Genomic DNA, 13,571 nt, shown 5'->3' on the forward strand with positions numbered 1-13,571 from the left:
TAAATTACGCTATTCCAGAATGTTTGGTTGACAAATTGGACTTTTAATCAAACTATAATTTACACACGCAACACAACATACACCGTGTCTTCCTGGAGCAAAAACGTTGTTGAGTTGTTTCAATTTGGACATTAACTTGCACAAAAGGAACTGCACACTTCCGTTTTATTTATTTTTTTCTACGTAAACATTACGAATGTCGTACGGCCCTCAGAGGCCCCGCCGGACTGATTTCCTTCCCTGTATGCCTCACACACAGTCAAGGCTTGGCCGTTTATCACAGGGATGGATACTGGCAAGCTACCGAGTGTTGTAGCTTTGATTATTCCTTGAAGAGCGGTCTGCTTTTTAAATACATTTCCAATTATCCCTTCATAAACCGCACATTTTGTGAATTTGTTTGAGACATATCCGGTGAGTAAATGTTTTTTTCTTCTTCAATGAGCCACCTTAACGCGTACTGGGAGGAATCTTTGTTGCTAACAGTGCTAGCTTTAGCTTTCTGGTACACTAAAGCTGTGCAGGCTGCTCTCGCCTTTCCCTTTTGGTTGCTCTGGTTTCATTACTTCATCTACACCGGCTCCCATGGGAGCAGTTCTCGGCGTTGATCCCCTGATCGACGACGAGTCAACGGAAGCCGTTTTTTTTTGACGGTTGTGCAGCAACGACGATGACCGTTAGAAAAATAAATGGCCACCTCTGTTTACCTCACAGCCATGCGCACATTTGACACTAGCTTCGCTCCAGGAGGCTAACGTTTGTTGAGTTCCTGTCATTTACCCGTTTGTTAGTCTCCACAGAAGCGTTTGTTGTGAGGTTTCGGGTGAAATCAGCTAACATTCAGACAAATATACTTCTTCTTTTGCACCTTTTGCCAAATCATTTGCAGTAAGAAACGAAGTGAGGGTGCAGATCTTACATTGCCTTGATGAAACATTCACACCTTTTTACGTTTTTCACGTTACAAATGCAAGCTTTCATGTATGATCGTAGTACACTAGCGCATTATTGTGATGTGGAAGGAAACGGAAACGTGGTACCTAGGTCAAATAATAAAAAAGGAAAAAAGATGGGTGTGCACTGCAAAAAGGGAACTAAAAGTAAGTCAAATTATCTTGAAATTATGTATTTTTCCTTGATTTAAGCAAGTAAATAAGACTATTTGCCAATGGAATAAGATTTCTGCGCTTAAAATAGGATCATTCATCTCTATCATCTTATTTCAAGTGCAGGATATCTAATTCTCTTATTTTAGGGGTAAAAATACTCACTCCATTGGCAAATAGTCTTATTTACCTGCTTAAATCAAGGAAAAATACATTAATTTCAAGAAAATATGACTTACTTTTAAAAAAATTTCTGCAGTATGCAGGTTCTGTATGCTCTCCATAGCCCCTATGGAAAAGTGGCAAAAGGAAGGCTGTTAACGGAAGAAGGCTGTTAGAAAGCCCGTGTTACAGTTTTCCACAAGCCGTGTCAGGGACGCAGGAAACCCATGGGAAAAAAAAGTACTCTGCTCAGAAAAGACGTCAACTGGAAAGCCCGACCTACGTGGAAAACACTATCTTTGGCAAGAAACAAACACGGCCTGCTCATCAGCGCACTGAAAATCTGTGACAGGACATACGGATGGATTTTGACAGGCGCCCTGCGTCCAGTCTGACTGAGCTTGAGCTGTTGTAGAAAGAAGAGCAGGGAAAGCTCTGCAAAGCTGGCAGAGAGACTTTACTCTGAAGATTTGCATCTGCAGCGGACGGTGGTTCTACAAAGCTTTGGCCCGGAGGAGCTGACTATATGCATGTATCCATGCTGCACCTTTCACATTTTTAATCCCAAATTCATTCATGTAAAAAAATTTACATTTTTTTTTTTTTTTGCAAGACACTGTAGATGTTTAATTTAATCAAGAGTCGACCATTAAATCCTCTCAAACTTCTATTCTTTAATGCATAATCTCCCTTGTCCCTCGCTGTGGTGTCTCCAATATCTCTTGCCAAAAATGTTCTGTTATCTGTATGGCGAAGCAGATTTTCACGCGCTCAGGTCTTTCTTTTGCTGACTCGAGACACGCAGTGTGATAAGTGTGGCTTTTACATGGATTTCTATATATAAAAAAATTTAAAAAATCAAACTAAGCAGCGGTTCGGCTGCGAGTGATTTAATGTGTGTGTGCGCTTTGTCGACAGACATGGGTGGACTGGGGAACGGTCGGCGTGGAGGAAGAGCCCCGACGTTGATGGTCGCCGCCCTAATTGCCTGTATTTTGGTTTTGGGCTTTAACTACTGGGTGTCCAGCGCTCACAACCTGGAGCTACAGGTAGGCGAACCCGGACGTGGGGATTTCATTTTGTCGGATGAAACCAATGAGTCGGTTTTCTTGTTTTCCCTTGATGGATGAATTCTGGGCGACGCCTTCTTGGCTCATGTGTCTGCCACACCCTGGAGAGCGTTTTTTTTCCGCCTCCACCACGACAGTTAATCAAGTTCTTATTGCAATCTGGGTTGCGAAACGCGACACCATTCGATGAGTCGGATAAGGGCTGGAAGCAGCTTGCCCTTGTGTGCACTTATGTGTTTTTGTGATTTTTCTTTTCTTTTTTTTAATTAATTTTGTAAATTATTTTTTTATACTAAATCTGAAGCCAGAACAAGTCGTTTGCACTAAATTCCAAATTCTGTTCTACAGCTTAAAATAATAATATGAAGATCACTTGTTTCTTGCAGGGAAGGTCCTTGTAGTTCATGTGGCGGAAATAGTGAAAACAATGAAATTCCATGTCTTATTTTACATAGTTCGTTCAGACTAACCTACTTCAAAAATTAAGCAGGAAACCCACATGAAGCACAACTTCTGCATGAAGCTAAACTGTGCATGCAACAATGTGCCGTTGGAATCTAAATGCACAATCCTGCAGCTTAACAAGCAATAATTCACTATGTCAGCAGTAGAGCTGGACCGCCGAGGGGTTGACCAAAAACCCTGATGTGTACCACGTGTTTGTGAAAGCACGCCCGCGTTAGATCACAACTTTGTTGGTGTTACTCATTTTGTAATTTCCTCCATCTGACCCAGGTTGAAGTTGGTCTAGCTCAGGGGTCTGCAACCTGTGGCTCTGGAGCTGCAAGTGGCTCTTTGGACCTTTCACAGTGGCTCTTAATAACTTTGGCTACAAATTCTATTTTATTTATGGTGTTTAAATGTAATAATGATAATAAATGCAGATTTTAGCAGTTTTGTCTTGGAACAATTGCTTTTAATTTTCACAACAGAATGATGCTAACAGTGGCAGTAATATTTAATTTTTAATTAATATTTTTTCATTATATTGGAAACAGAATATTTTTTACATCATTATCCACAAATATCAACATCCTGTCCATCCTCTTTTTTTTTTCTTTTTTTTAAACCCCAAAGTAGCCACTAAAGGGCGTTTCTTTTACGATGACAACATTTTTCCTACAGTAGATCTTTATCAAAAATTCTCACTTGTCTTTTTTCAAAAGGCCAGGCAACATTTGCGGCTCTGAACGAGTTTAATTCAAGTGGGCTGTTGGCAAAACGGCTCTTTAGGCTGTAAAGGTAGCAGGTCCCTGGTCTAGCTAAACCTACAGTAAAGGAGGTTTTGATGGCGTGGCGTAGGTACAAATGAGGAACACATCCTCCACGACCAGCCTTGACAACTACAACGTGGCGATTGCTGTGATGTGCAAAAGCAAAAAGGCTCAGATTCAATGAACCGGCACGCTGAGAGTGTTTTATCTGGCCTTTACAGTGACACAGATCTGGCGCCTTAAATCAGCAGTCAAGTATTAAAGATAAAACCCGGTCATGAGATAAAGTGCTGACGTTGGGTCCAAAGTTCTAACCTTGAATCTGAAGTGAAAATTTGAACGTCTTTACTTTGACCTGAGTTTTTAGCAGGCAACTTCCAATAAGCGGATCAGAAAGCTGTTGCTTTGTCCAGAGTCCTGCTGTCAATAAGGTCGAACTTAATCTAAGCCAGTAGAGTGAAAACTATCATTGCTCAAAATAACTCAGGGTCTAAGAGCTAAACGCATCGTATTCAGAGCCAGCAGGGAGGGGTTTACTCTACTTCCACAGGGTCCCAGCAAAGCAGGGAAGCAGCTTGTAGTTTCTGCACCCCTCACCTGTCTGACAAGTTTCTGAATGCTTGAAATCTGAGAAACATGCAGCGTATTTAAATGCCCGCTTAAAGCTTTGCTCTGGCCTTATCTTGCTTGTGTTTTAGATCCTTTTAAAAACAAGTTGTCCTTACTGCACGGTTCGCCGACTTCTTCATTTTCAGCGCAATCTAAAACGCGTGTTTGGGCAGATGTTTAAGCTAGGCTTGCCAGAGTGGGTTTGAGACCTGCTAAAATATTTTGGTCATCGTGGTTGTTTTACGACTTCTAGAGAAATAAAAAAAAGTACAGAAGATCTCCCTTCCCACCTGAATACCGTCATTATCACCCGTGTCGCCTTTTTATTTATTTTTTTACGTCAGCCTTTGAGATAAGCCCAAAGAGAGATGGTGTGAGGTTGATCCAGATTTCTATCGTTGTGTGTTTCGCCACAGACCAAGCTGAACGAGCTGGAAGACCGGGTGCGACGCGGAGCGGCCGAGCGAGGCGAAGCCGAGATGAAGAAGAAAGCCTTTCAGGAGCAGATCGGTCGCATCGAAAGCGTTCACCGGAAAGAGCTCGACGACGTCCGTAACACCCACAGCCAGGAGAAGGTGATCACCACAGCCACTCGCCGTTGGAATGACGACTTAGTAGTTCTCATTAGATCAATAAGATTTGCCGATTCCTCTCTTTGTTCGAACTAAACGGCTTTTATTTTGTCGAAGTTGAAAGCAGCCGTTAAGATTAATGCTGCTTTTCTTTTTGCCCCGCAGGCCAAACTCCTGGAAAACATTTCCTCCATGACCAAAACCATAGAAGAACTTAAAGGTAGTTGTTAAAGTGTAACCTTTCAGCTGGAAGGACGGTGGAGCAAACTTGTCTCGCTGTGCTTGTGTCTGGTCCGCAGGTCAGCTTAATCGGCAGAACGAGGACCTGAGGAAGCTTCAGAAAGAGCTGCAGAGCTGCAAAGCCGACACAAGCGTCCTCAACAACAAACTCACAGTTGACATGTAAGGAGACGTCTGATCGGCCGCTGCCACTGTGTTCGCTCACATGGAGAATTATGTTTCCACATAAAAGTAATGACCAATCCCTACGCGTACAGCATCTACATTTCCATAAAATGATGTCCGTACACTGCAGCCGGGGGTCGGTGTTTTCTATTTCTACTCCTTCTCCGCGCTGAACTAAAGCAGCTTTTTTTTTTTTATCTCGCTGTGAGTAAACAACACGGTGCCGCAAGAGTCGTGACGCGGGTTTCTTCTGTGTAACTTTCAAACTGCGGCCGATTGTTAATAACTGGTTAATTGTTAATACTCGCAGGTTTGATATCAGGTTTTCAGACTTGTGTAATATTTGTTATTATTTTGTCATTTTTATCATGTAAATGGAGGAAGAAAAAAAAACTATGTCAGCCTCAAGAATCAGCCCCAAAGAATCGGCAGCACATGTCGGGTATCGGTTAGACTGATACCCGATACCCGGGTATCGGCCTTAAAAAAACCAAAAAAAAAACCTGCATTGGTCAATCTTATTTTTTGCTTTTCATTTTTGCCGTTTCTGATGAAGCCCATCCTCTGTTTACCTGACTCCGCCAGATAGATTTGCTCCGCATATCCATCTGGAAACCTTCCGTTGAAGTAATTTTGGGAAGGGGCGAAAATACTGGTTAGCTGATTGGCCTATGTTGGTGATAGACGGGCCAAATAAACCAATCAGATCAACGAAGCATATGACGTACTCGTCAACATGCTTCGTCGTCGCTCTATTACGAGCGACGACGAAGCATGTTGACGAGTACGTCATATGCTTCGTAACAGAGCGACGACGAAAACACAACCACAAGCCAAGCTACTCTTGCTGCTGCAGGTAAAGGCTCGTTAGCTCAGCAGAGAAATACTCTGTAATGCCGATAAAACTTGCTCGATAGCCGCGCTAACGCTAGTTTCATCGGCTGAAGCCCCCATGTTCTTTAGACTGAACTGTTGCGCTTCTCGTTGCGTCACACCTCAACCCGCCTCAAAGCCAATGCTGATTGGACGTTCGTTTGGTGAACGGCTCCAAATTTTCTTTAACGGAGAGTAGCCAGACTGATCTGCGAGTGAAACCTTGAAAGCTCGCGAGATCAGGATGGTCTCACGAGGCTAATCCTCTGTTGCTTTAGAAAGGAAAGTTCAAAACTTTTTTTTTTTTTAGAACTTTTTTTTTCTTCTCTACTATAAATTGTGTGTAACTCCGTCTGTGTCTCTGCCACTGTCACAACCGAATCTCCCCACTGCGGGACAATAAAGGAATGTCTCATCTTGCTGCAGGGCCCACTGCCAGTCCCAGGTGCTGTCCCAAAAGAAACTGTGCGACGAGAAGGTGGCTGCTGTTAAACTAGAAGCCCAGAAGAACGCGCAGAAAGTCCTCCCCGTTCCAGCTGACCCAGCCCAGGTAACTTGGCCTTCCTGCTTTGCTTCATAGCTAAAAAAAGATGTCAGGAGTCTTTGCTTTGGGATCAGGGGCAGGAAGATGATGACAAATGAACCGTTGAAGTTGATATACTCTGTGATTCAAGAACGATCACCGTTTATCTGGGATGATACACGTTGTTTTGTTTACTTAGTAAAAACCATGCAATCGTTTCAGGTCAAGCTGAATGTGATTGTGACTTTCCAACACAGTGATGCAAAAAGACCGTCCCAGTTTCTTACTCGGTTCGGTCTTCTTCTCAGTGGGCGCTTGAATTAATATTTAGAAACTGAGTTGCTGTGTATTACGCATGTTGGTTCAGCCCCATTATAAAGGACGGGGAGGAAAATAAACACTTTCTGCTGAGTGGGTTCTCCTGGTCTGGTCTTCGGTTTATGCTTTTTGACCCTTCGCCCCTGATCAGAAAAACGCAGAGACCGGCGATGGGAAAGAAGACCCAACGGTGAAGGCTGTTCCCAGCGAGGGTGAAACAACAGCTGCTGCTGCGAGCCAGAATCCAAACATCCCTCAGGGCAAAAGGGATAAACCGTCTGAGCTGCTGACCAACGACATCGACACTGAGAGAGGTAAGAGAAAAGCAGGAATGCTGTGGTTCACGACTTATTTCATCTAAACGGAAAACAGAAAAAAAGCTCACTAATAGCTTTTGAAATAACATCGCATTGGTCCTAGTGTATGTTTAATGCATATTTAGGTACATGTTTAAAGATCATTTACCGTATTTTGCACTTAAAATCCTTACATTTACTCAAAAATGTATGGTGCGCCTTAAATACGGTAATTAGATTAAGAATTTGGGTGATAATTACATCTGATATTAAAACTGTGGTTTAAAAACAAAATCACTTGCAGATTTCTCAGAACAGCCTCCGAGCGACGAGCTTCCTAAAGTCGAATCCCAGACCGCTCTGTCAACCGCTTCAGACACTCGGGACAAGCCGCCGGCGAACGAGGGAGAGGGTAAACCCGCGAAGGCCGAGGCGACGCCTGGAAAGGGTCTGACGAACAATCTGACGGGCGACGGAGACATCGAGGTGATGGACGTCCACGAGGACGGCGCCCAGACTGAAGGTGAAGACCTCAAGAGGCCCGAGCAGCGATTTCCTGTCTCTGTCACCGACATTCCTTCTAAACGGCGAATGTTTCAGAAACAGACCCTGGGATGGAGGACATGCTGATCGGTCAAGGAAAGCCAGACACGGACGCCGATCAGAAGCTGGAGGAAGCCGACGAGTACGACACGGACGAGCACGTGGTTGGCGGAGCCGACTTGGAGAAAGAGCAGAGAAGTAAAACGGCCAGAAAGATCTGCACGTTTGCAAATCTTCTCTCTTTTTTTAAATGTGCGTTTGCAGAACCGATCGTTGTGCTTTCTGCTTTATCCGTGACAGATCGAAACATGGAGGAGGAGATGGCTGACTACAACGGAGACGACGAGAACGAGGGAGAGTTTGAAGCCGACAAACAAGCTGCACTCGCTCAGATCTAAGGTACTAGACCTTCAGGTAGTAATTAATAACTCATATGTTGTCACTACAGACAGAGGGATGTGTTTCAAGCATTTTTTCCAGTTAATTTTGAAGAATGTGGCTTACAGTGAAGGAAAGCCACAAATTCGTATTCCTAAACATGCAGTTTTAGACCAATGAAGGGAGGCATAAAAGTTCCTGCTCTGACTTTGGGCTTTATTAAGAGCTCCGTGGACCAACACGGGCAGAGGGGCACGGCTTTCTGAACGAACACTGACGGTGGAAACTTCACCCTAGACCTAAAGCAGCTAGAACTCTCTCCATTCTTCATCCAAACTGGAACTTTGGTTTCGAAACCAAAAGAAAATGTTTTTTATTCTTGAAAGAGTTCCTTGGAACTCAATCATCCTCCTTCTCAGTTAGACGCTCATAAAGTCTTCTTCTCTGGTTTGGGTCCTGGACACATTTCCCTTCAGCGGCCCTGACTCCGGCTAAAGATTAGACCCTGTGAATCTCCCTGAAACACTTGCCCGTGTCTTGCTTCACATTTCTCTCAATCCTCTCATCCTTTATGCTTGAGCGCCTTTGTCTACCACATTTTTTCCTTCCACTCAATTTTCTGTTAATATGCTTAGAGCACTCTGCACAATAGGTGCTATTAGCAGTGATTTAATGCGGACGACTTTCCTTACGAAGGGTGCAAATGGGTCCAAGACAAATTTAGTCATCACTCAACATGATTACTTTTACAGTACCATAGTATTTCTGTATTAAGTTTATGTATCGGGTACTATGTGTTAAGTTTTAAAATCTAAGTGTTATACTTACTAGAATAGAGCAGTATATATCCCTCTGTGTGTATTGAATCTATTTGAGTGTTAGATTTTGAATGAGTTACTGAAATAAATTCACTTTAAGATGAGCACCAGTAACTGCGTTTGGCTAACGGAGTCGAATTCTTGTTTTTTGCAGAGACAAAGTTGAAGAAGAACCCCGCACATCTACCATTCAGAGAACAGAAAACGTTGCGTTCCCCTCAGCTCGGCAGCTCCTAGCGAGCGGCCGAGTAAACTCAGCGGAAAAAAAACCCCCAAACCATCTGGACGATCAGTTAAGCTTTTTCTTCCCCCCCTCCCTCCTTTGAGCATCTGCCGCACGTCGTTTCGTTTCCAGACGTTTTAGCGAATGCCAAACATGGCCGAAGACATCTCAAGACTCCGCGGTATCTGGGCCACGTCGACGCAGATTAAAACGAAACGCTTCTGGTGACGCGTTGACATGTCTTATGGTGACGCGAAAGCAGCTGTGAATTCAGATATCAACGTGCACCTGTTGGGTTTCAGAGTGTGAAATACTGGGACCAGTGTCAAGATCTGGGAGGGTGCCGTTGCTCATTTCAGCCAGCAGAGGGCTCTGCGTTACAATTCTCAATATAGCATCTTTAGCAAGGCTCAACTTTTTCCTCTGGATAGCTTCTCCTAGAACTTTTTTTTTTTTTTTTTGTATTTGAATTTACTTTAAGTCAGTATTTTCGGATCTCCTACATATTCTTTAACCTCTTCTTCCATTAACTGAAGGAGATGGCCTTTCCCGTTTATAGTTTCCTGTTACATTTCTCTGATATGAATGTGGCCTAAAAGCGGTTGGGTTTCATTATTATTTATTTTCTAAAAACAAACGTATTTATGAATATATTTCATTTTTATAGTCGATTCAGATGCGTCCGAAACTTCATTTCACCGCTATACATTTTATATTCAATAATTCAATTCCATGCCATAGTAGTAGGGTTCAGGCATTTCAAGGGGAGCCGTCTTTTGTTCTGGGAAGACATCACATGGGTTGTGATTTGCAGCGTTGCGTATCTAACATCGGTAAAGTGGGGGAAATTGTTGGAAAACGCTTAACAAGGAAATGCCAGAAAGGCTCATCTGTAGATCCTGAACGCTGCTGCTGCTCCATGCCTTATCTGCTCTTTTATTTGACTGGTTTTTGGTCAACGTCTGAAGCTGCTGACTCCCTGGTAGGTTGAATGTTCAGAGACGTTGTCGGCAGGGGCGTCTTAATAATTGCTGTAACATTACTGTAGACATTTACACGAAGCAGGGGCGTCGCGTCGTGCTCAGTGGCTCCGTGAAGCCGGCCCAGGGCACGGCGACTCTGAGCCGCGTTTGTGTGTTTCAGGCTAAAGCCGGACTGAGCTGGAAAACTGGGTAAGTGCAAATATAAACTAGCTGTAGGCACCAGTGGGACAAAAAGTCGATCAAAACGCATTGAAGGAAAATCGCTTGCCATGTGATTTGTGTGGAGGAGAAGAGGTGCATTTAATTTCCTTTATAATGTCTTGTGTAATGTAGCTGCTGTAGATTAGGATTTCCATAATGCTTTATCATCAGATGCCTGTTCCAAGACTACAATGATCTTGTAGTCGGAGGTTCTCTACTTCAGAAACTCTGCATATCTGAATGATTTCGCTGCTGTAGCTCGGGGCTGTTATGTTGTAATGAAAGTGTAGATGTTGTGCAGCTGACTGGTTGGAAGGCGACAAAAGTTTGATTATTATTTGGTGAAATAAAGGAGGAGGGGGAGTTGTAAATCTTGTTCTGCATCATTTCTAACCTAGTAAAAAAACTTCTGTATGTTCAGATTTCACCATTTGTTGTCTTCTGTCTGCGTTGTTTTATGACGCTTAGTTATTTCCTCTGCTTCTTAACGCAAAACCTGATCACGTGTTCTAAGAGCTGTTCATAAAATAGGCAAAGCTGTTAAGCAGCTTTGCCTATTTTCCTAATCCAAATGAACAAATTGTCGAACCTTTTACGGCAGATGTGTTCGGGTGGAATTGAGGTCAGGTTCAAAGCGACATGCCGGCTAATAAACAGCGAGCCTGCAATGTTTTAGTGTTTTTAACAGAATATTATTTAAAGTAGAATTGACGGCAAACTGCCGACAAAACTGTAACAGTACCAGATTGTTTGCCTCCTCTTGTGTTTTCTTTTCGCTTTTGTGTCATTTTTTTAAATATTGTCTGTTGATGTAATTTGCAGACACTTTAATTGTAACGTCAGAATAATTTATCTGTCGACTGGTGTATAAAAAACAACAACTTTTGTAACATGCAAACGTGCTAACCTAAAGAGAAAATGTTTTCATTTGATTGTCATTGTTTTGTTCTTTATAATTCAACCTAGCTGTAATTCTAAAATGAAAGATTTAAATAATCATGTTCTTTTATTGACAGTAGAGATTAATAAAAACATTTTTTTTATATAAATATTGTATTTTGTGTCATTTGTTAGTTGCGTTTATTTCCCCCAGTTATGATCGCCAAGTTCATGTGTGATCGGGTTCCGGTTTATAGTAGTGTTTAAAAATGTGTGTAAAGCTCAGAATTATTCTGTTTCTATACGAGGAAACAGGTTTGGAACGCTGCCCGCTCTAACCCAAAGCCATCGGTTCTGAGAACTGCTTCAAGTCTTTGTTGCAGGGAGTCGACCAACTTCTGTCCTGCAGTGAAAAGCGTTCCCACCCAGCCAGGGCCGCTGGACCACGGTTCCTTTGCTTCTGTTGGTTTTGCCTCAGGAACGGCATGTTAGATTTCACCACACACGCTTTCTATTGGATTAAGATCCAGTGACTGGGGTGGGTCACTGCATGATGTTGGTCTCAGTGGACTGAAAAGAACTTGCTGGTTGCTCACTGGGGTGTTTGGGCTTGTCTTGTCAAACACTCGTTCTAGGGGTATTTCACGTTCGGGATCAAGCAATTTGTCCTCGTTAAGTTTTTAAATGTATTCAAACCATGAATCCGTATGTGATAAATAGGCTTGACACCATGATATGCAGCATCCTGGGGCTTGAATTTAGTGTTTAGGGTCTTAAAAACTTCCTGCCCTGTCGCCCCTAGACCCAAAATGAACTTTCTCCCTTTCCCGGGTTCACAAAAAGCAGCAACAGTTTCTCTTTAGGCCAGCAAATGTGTTCCTTTAACTCCTCCAGTCGGGTTTTTAACAACTGCACCGGAAAGGCATATACCAATTATTAAAGTACCCACAGGTATCTGCCGCTGATCATTGGGTGAGTTTTGCCATTCTGGCTGCTCTATCATCCGTTGTACCAAACAATGACTCTGGAACAACATTTTATCTAGATTATCAGAGGAAGGCGCAATCTAACAAGAACAACAATTGTCACCTTTGCCCTTAAAGTAACAATTAACCCCTGAATCACTAATAACCTGTATGCATGGATGTCTTATGGTGCTGTCTACATCCATCCATCCATTTTCTAACATGCCTATCCCTTGTGAGGGGTGCTGGTGCTTATCTCCTGCTGTCAATGGGCGAGATGCTTTCTACATCTCCCGGTCATTGCTTTGACAAATGAAATGCACATTCGTTGAAATCCTGCTTTGTGTCCAAAGTTGCCTGTGTGGCGCCCTCCTCGTGTTGAATGAGTGTACTGCCTTTTGAATTTTGAATCAGGATTGTTATTGGCTCAAAAGATATTGTGATGTCACCCAGAAACACTGACGTCAGTAGCGCTGCCGCTGTGGGGTATAAAAGCGGCTCTGTCTGGTACACCTCTGTAGCAAGTTGGAATAGTGAACTTTGCGATCTTTTTAATGTTGGTGATTAATTAGCTAAGCACTTAGTTGATTTTGCATTTATTTACCTTGTTCTAGTTGCCCAGGCCGCCCTACAGCGGACTGGCGACCTGTCCATGGTGAACCCCGCCTCTCGTCCATTGACAGCTGGAGATAGACACCAGAACCCCTCACGACCCCAACAGGGATAAGTGTGTGAGGAAAATGAATGGATGGATAGTTGCCTAGACCCTGTCCTGCTCTGACCCCTGCATCCTCCCTGGGCCACCGGGCACCGCCTCCTTTAGGCAAAGTTTTCAAATAGTAGATGTGGGCGGACTAAGGCTGTGGTGGGGGGAATCTTTCATTAAGATACATTTTGATAATAATAAATTTAATTTATACTGCACTTTCCATCAAAAGATCTCAAAGTACTATGGGTAAAAAAAAGAGAGAAATGCATAAAAAAAAATTAAAAAGCTATTTTTAGAAGCGAGAAAAAACATCTAAAGGGGACCAAAAGATTTGCTAAAAAGAAATGTTTTAAGGCCTTTTTTTAAAACATCAGTGCCCTCAAGGTGTCAGGGAGGGTATTCCACAGATGTGGGGCAGCAGCACAAAATACCTTACCTCCCATTGTCCTGAGTCTGGTTCTGGGAATGTAGAGGAGGTTTGAGTGAGCGGAGCGAAGGGAGCAGGTTGTCTTCTGTGGGTTGATAAGTTCTTTGAGGTAGGCGGGGGCATGTCCATGGATGCATTGATGTGTGAAGAGGGAAACCTTGTACTCAGTCCTGGTGGAGATAGAAAGCCAGTTTAATGAATGGAGAATGGGGGTAATGTGCCCATGTTTCTGCACTCATCATGATCCTGGCTGCAGAGTTTTGAATGTACTGAAGCCTCTGCAGACTCTTTCTAGGG

The 13,571-nt window shown here is 43.2% G+C and overlaps 1 protein-coding gene across 4 annotated transcripts; it reads left to right on the forward strand.

The window, feature by feature from the left end:
* The first annotated feature begins 231 nt into the window (after window positions 1–231).
* Window positions 232–11,336, forward strand: golm1 (golgi membrane protein 1). 4 transcript variants are annotated; one of them, XR_004932035.1, is made up of 12 exons: window positions 233–414; window positions 2,187–2,317; window positions 4,578–4,736; window positions 4,899–4,953; window positions 5,033–5,135; window positions 6,438–6,561; window positions 7,004–7,166; window positions 7,453–7,671; window positions 7,749–7,889; window positions 7,992–8,090; window positions 9,042–9,096; window positions 9,145–11,336. XR_004932035.1 is itself a non-coding variant. In XM_036143799.1 (11 exons), the coding sequence occupies exons 2-10, from the start codon at window positions 2,189–2,191 to the stop codon at window positions 8,087–8,089; spliced, it is 1,188 nt and encodes a 395-aa protein (XP_035999692.1). In that variant the 5' UTR covers window positions 232–414; window positions 2,187–2,188; the 3' UTR covers window position 8,090; window positions 9,042–9,099. The 4 variants fall into 4 exon arrangements, 3 of the variants coding, with proteins under 3 accessions (XP_035999692.1, XP_035999693.1, XP_035999691.1); XM_036143799.1 differs by lacking the exon at window positions 9,145–11,336 and having other exon boundaries at window positions 232–414; window positions 7,752–7,889; window positions 9,042–9,099; XM_036143800.1 differs by lacking the exon at window positions 9,145–11,336 and having other exon boundaries at window positions 232–414; window positions 7,755–7,889; window positions 9,042–9,099.
* Window positions 11,337–13,571: the final 2,235 nt, after the last annotated feature.

This window comes from Fundulus heteroclitus, chromosome 12 (assembly GCF_011125445.2).
Source record: "Fundulus heteroclitus isolate FHET01 chromosome 12, MU-UCD_Fhet_4.1, whole genome shotgun sequence".
In the NCBI taxonomy this organism is placed as follows: Eukaryota; Metazoa; Chordata; class Actinopteri; order Cyprinodontiformes; family Fundulidae; genus Fundulus; species Fundulus heteroclitus.

Excerpts from the sequence above, each read along its gene's own strand:
- golm1 (XM_036143798.1), top strand. The coding sequence starts at position 2,189 with ATGGGTGGACTGGGGAACGGTCGGCGTGGAGGAAGAGCCCCGACGTTG. Across the intron at positions 4,954-5,032 it reads AACCATAGAAGAACTTAAAG|GTCAGCTTAATCGGCAGAAC; the intron begins GTAGTTGTTAAA and ends TCTGGTCCGCAG. Across the intron at positions 7,167-7,452 it reads CGACATCGACACTGAGAGAG|ATTTCTCAGAACAGCCTCCG; the intron begins GTAAGAGAAAAG and ends AATCACTTGCAG.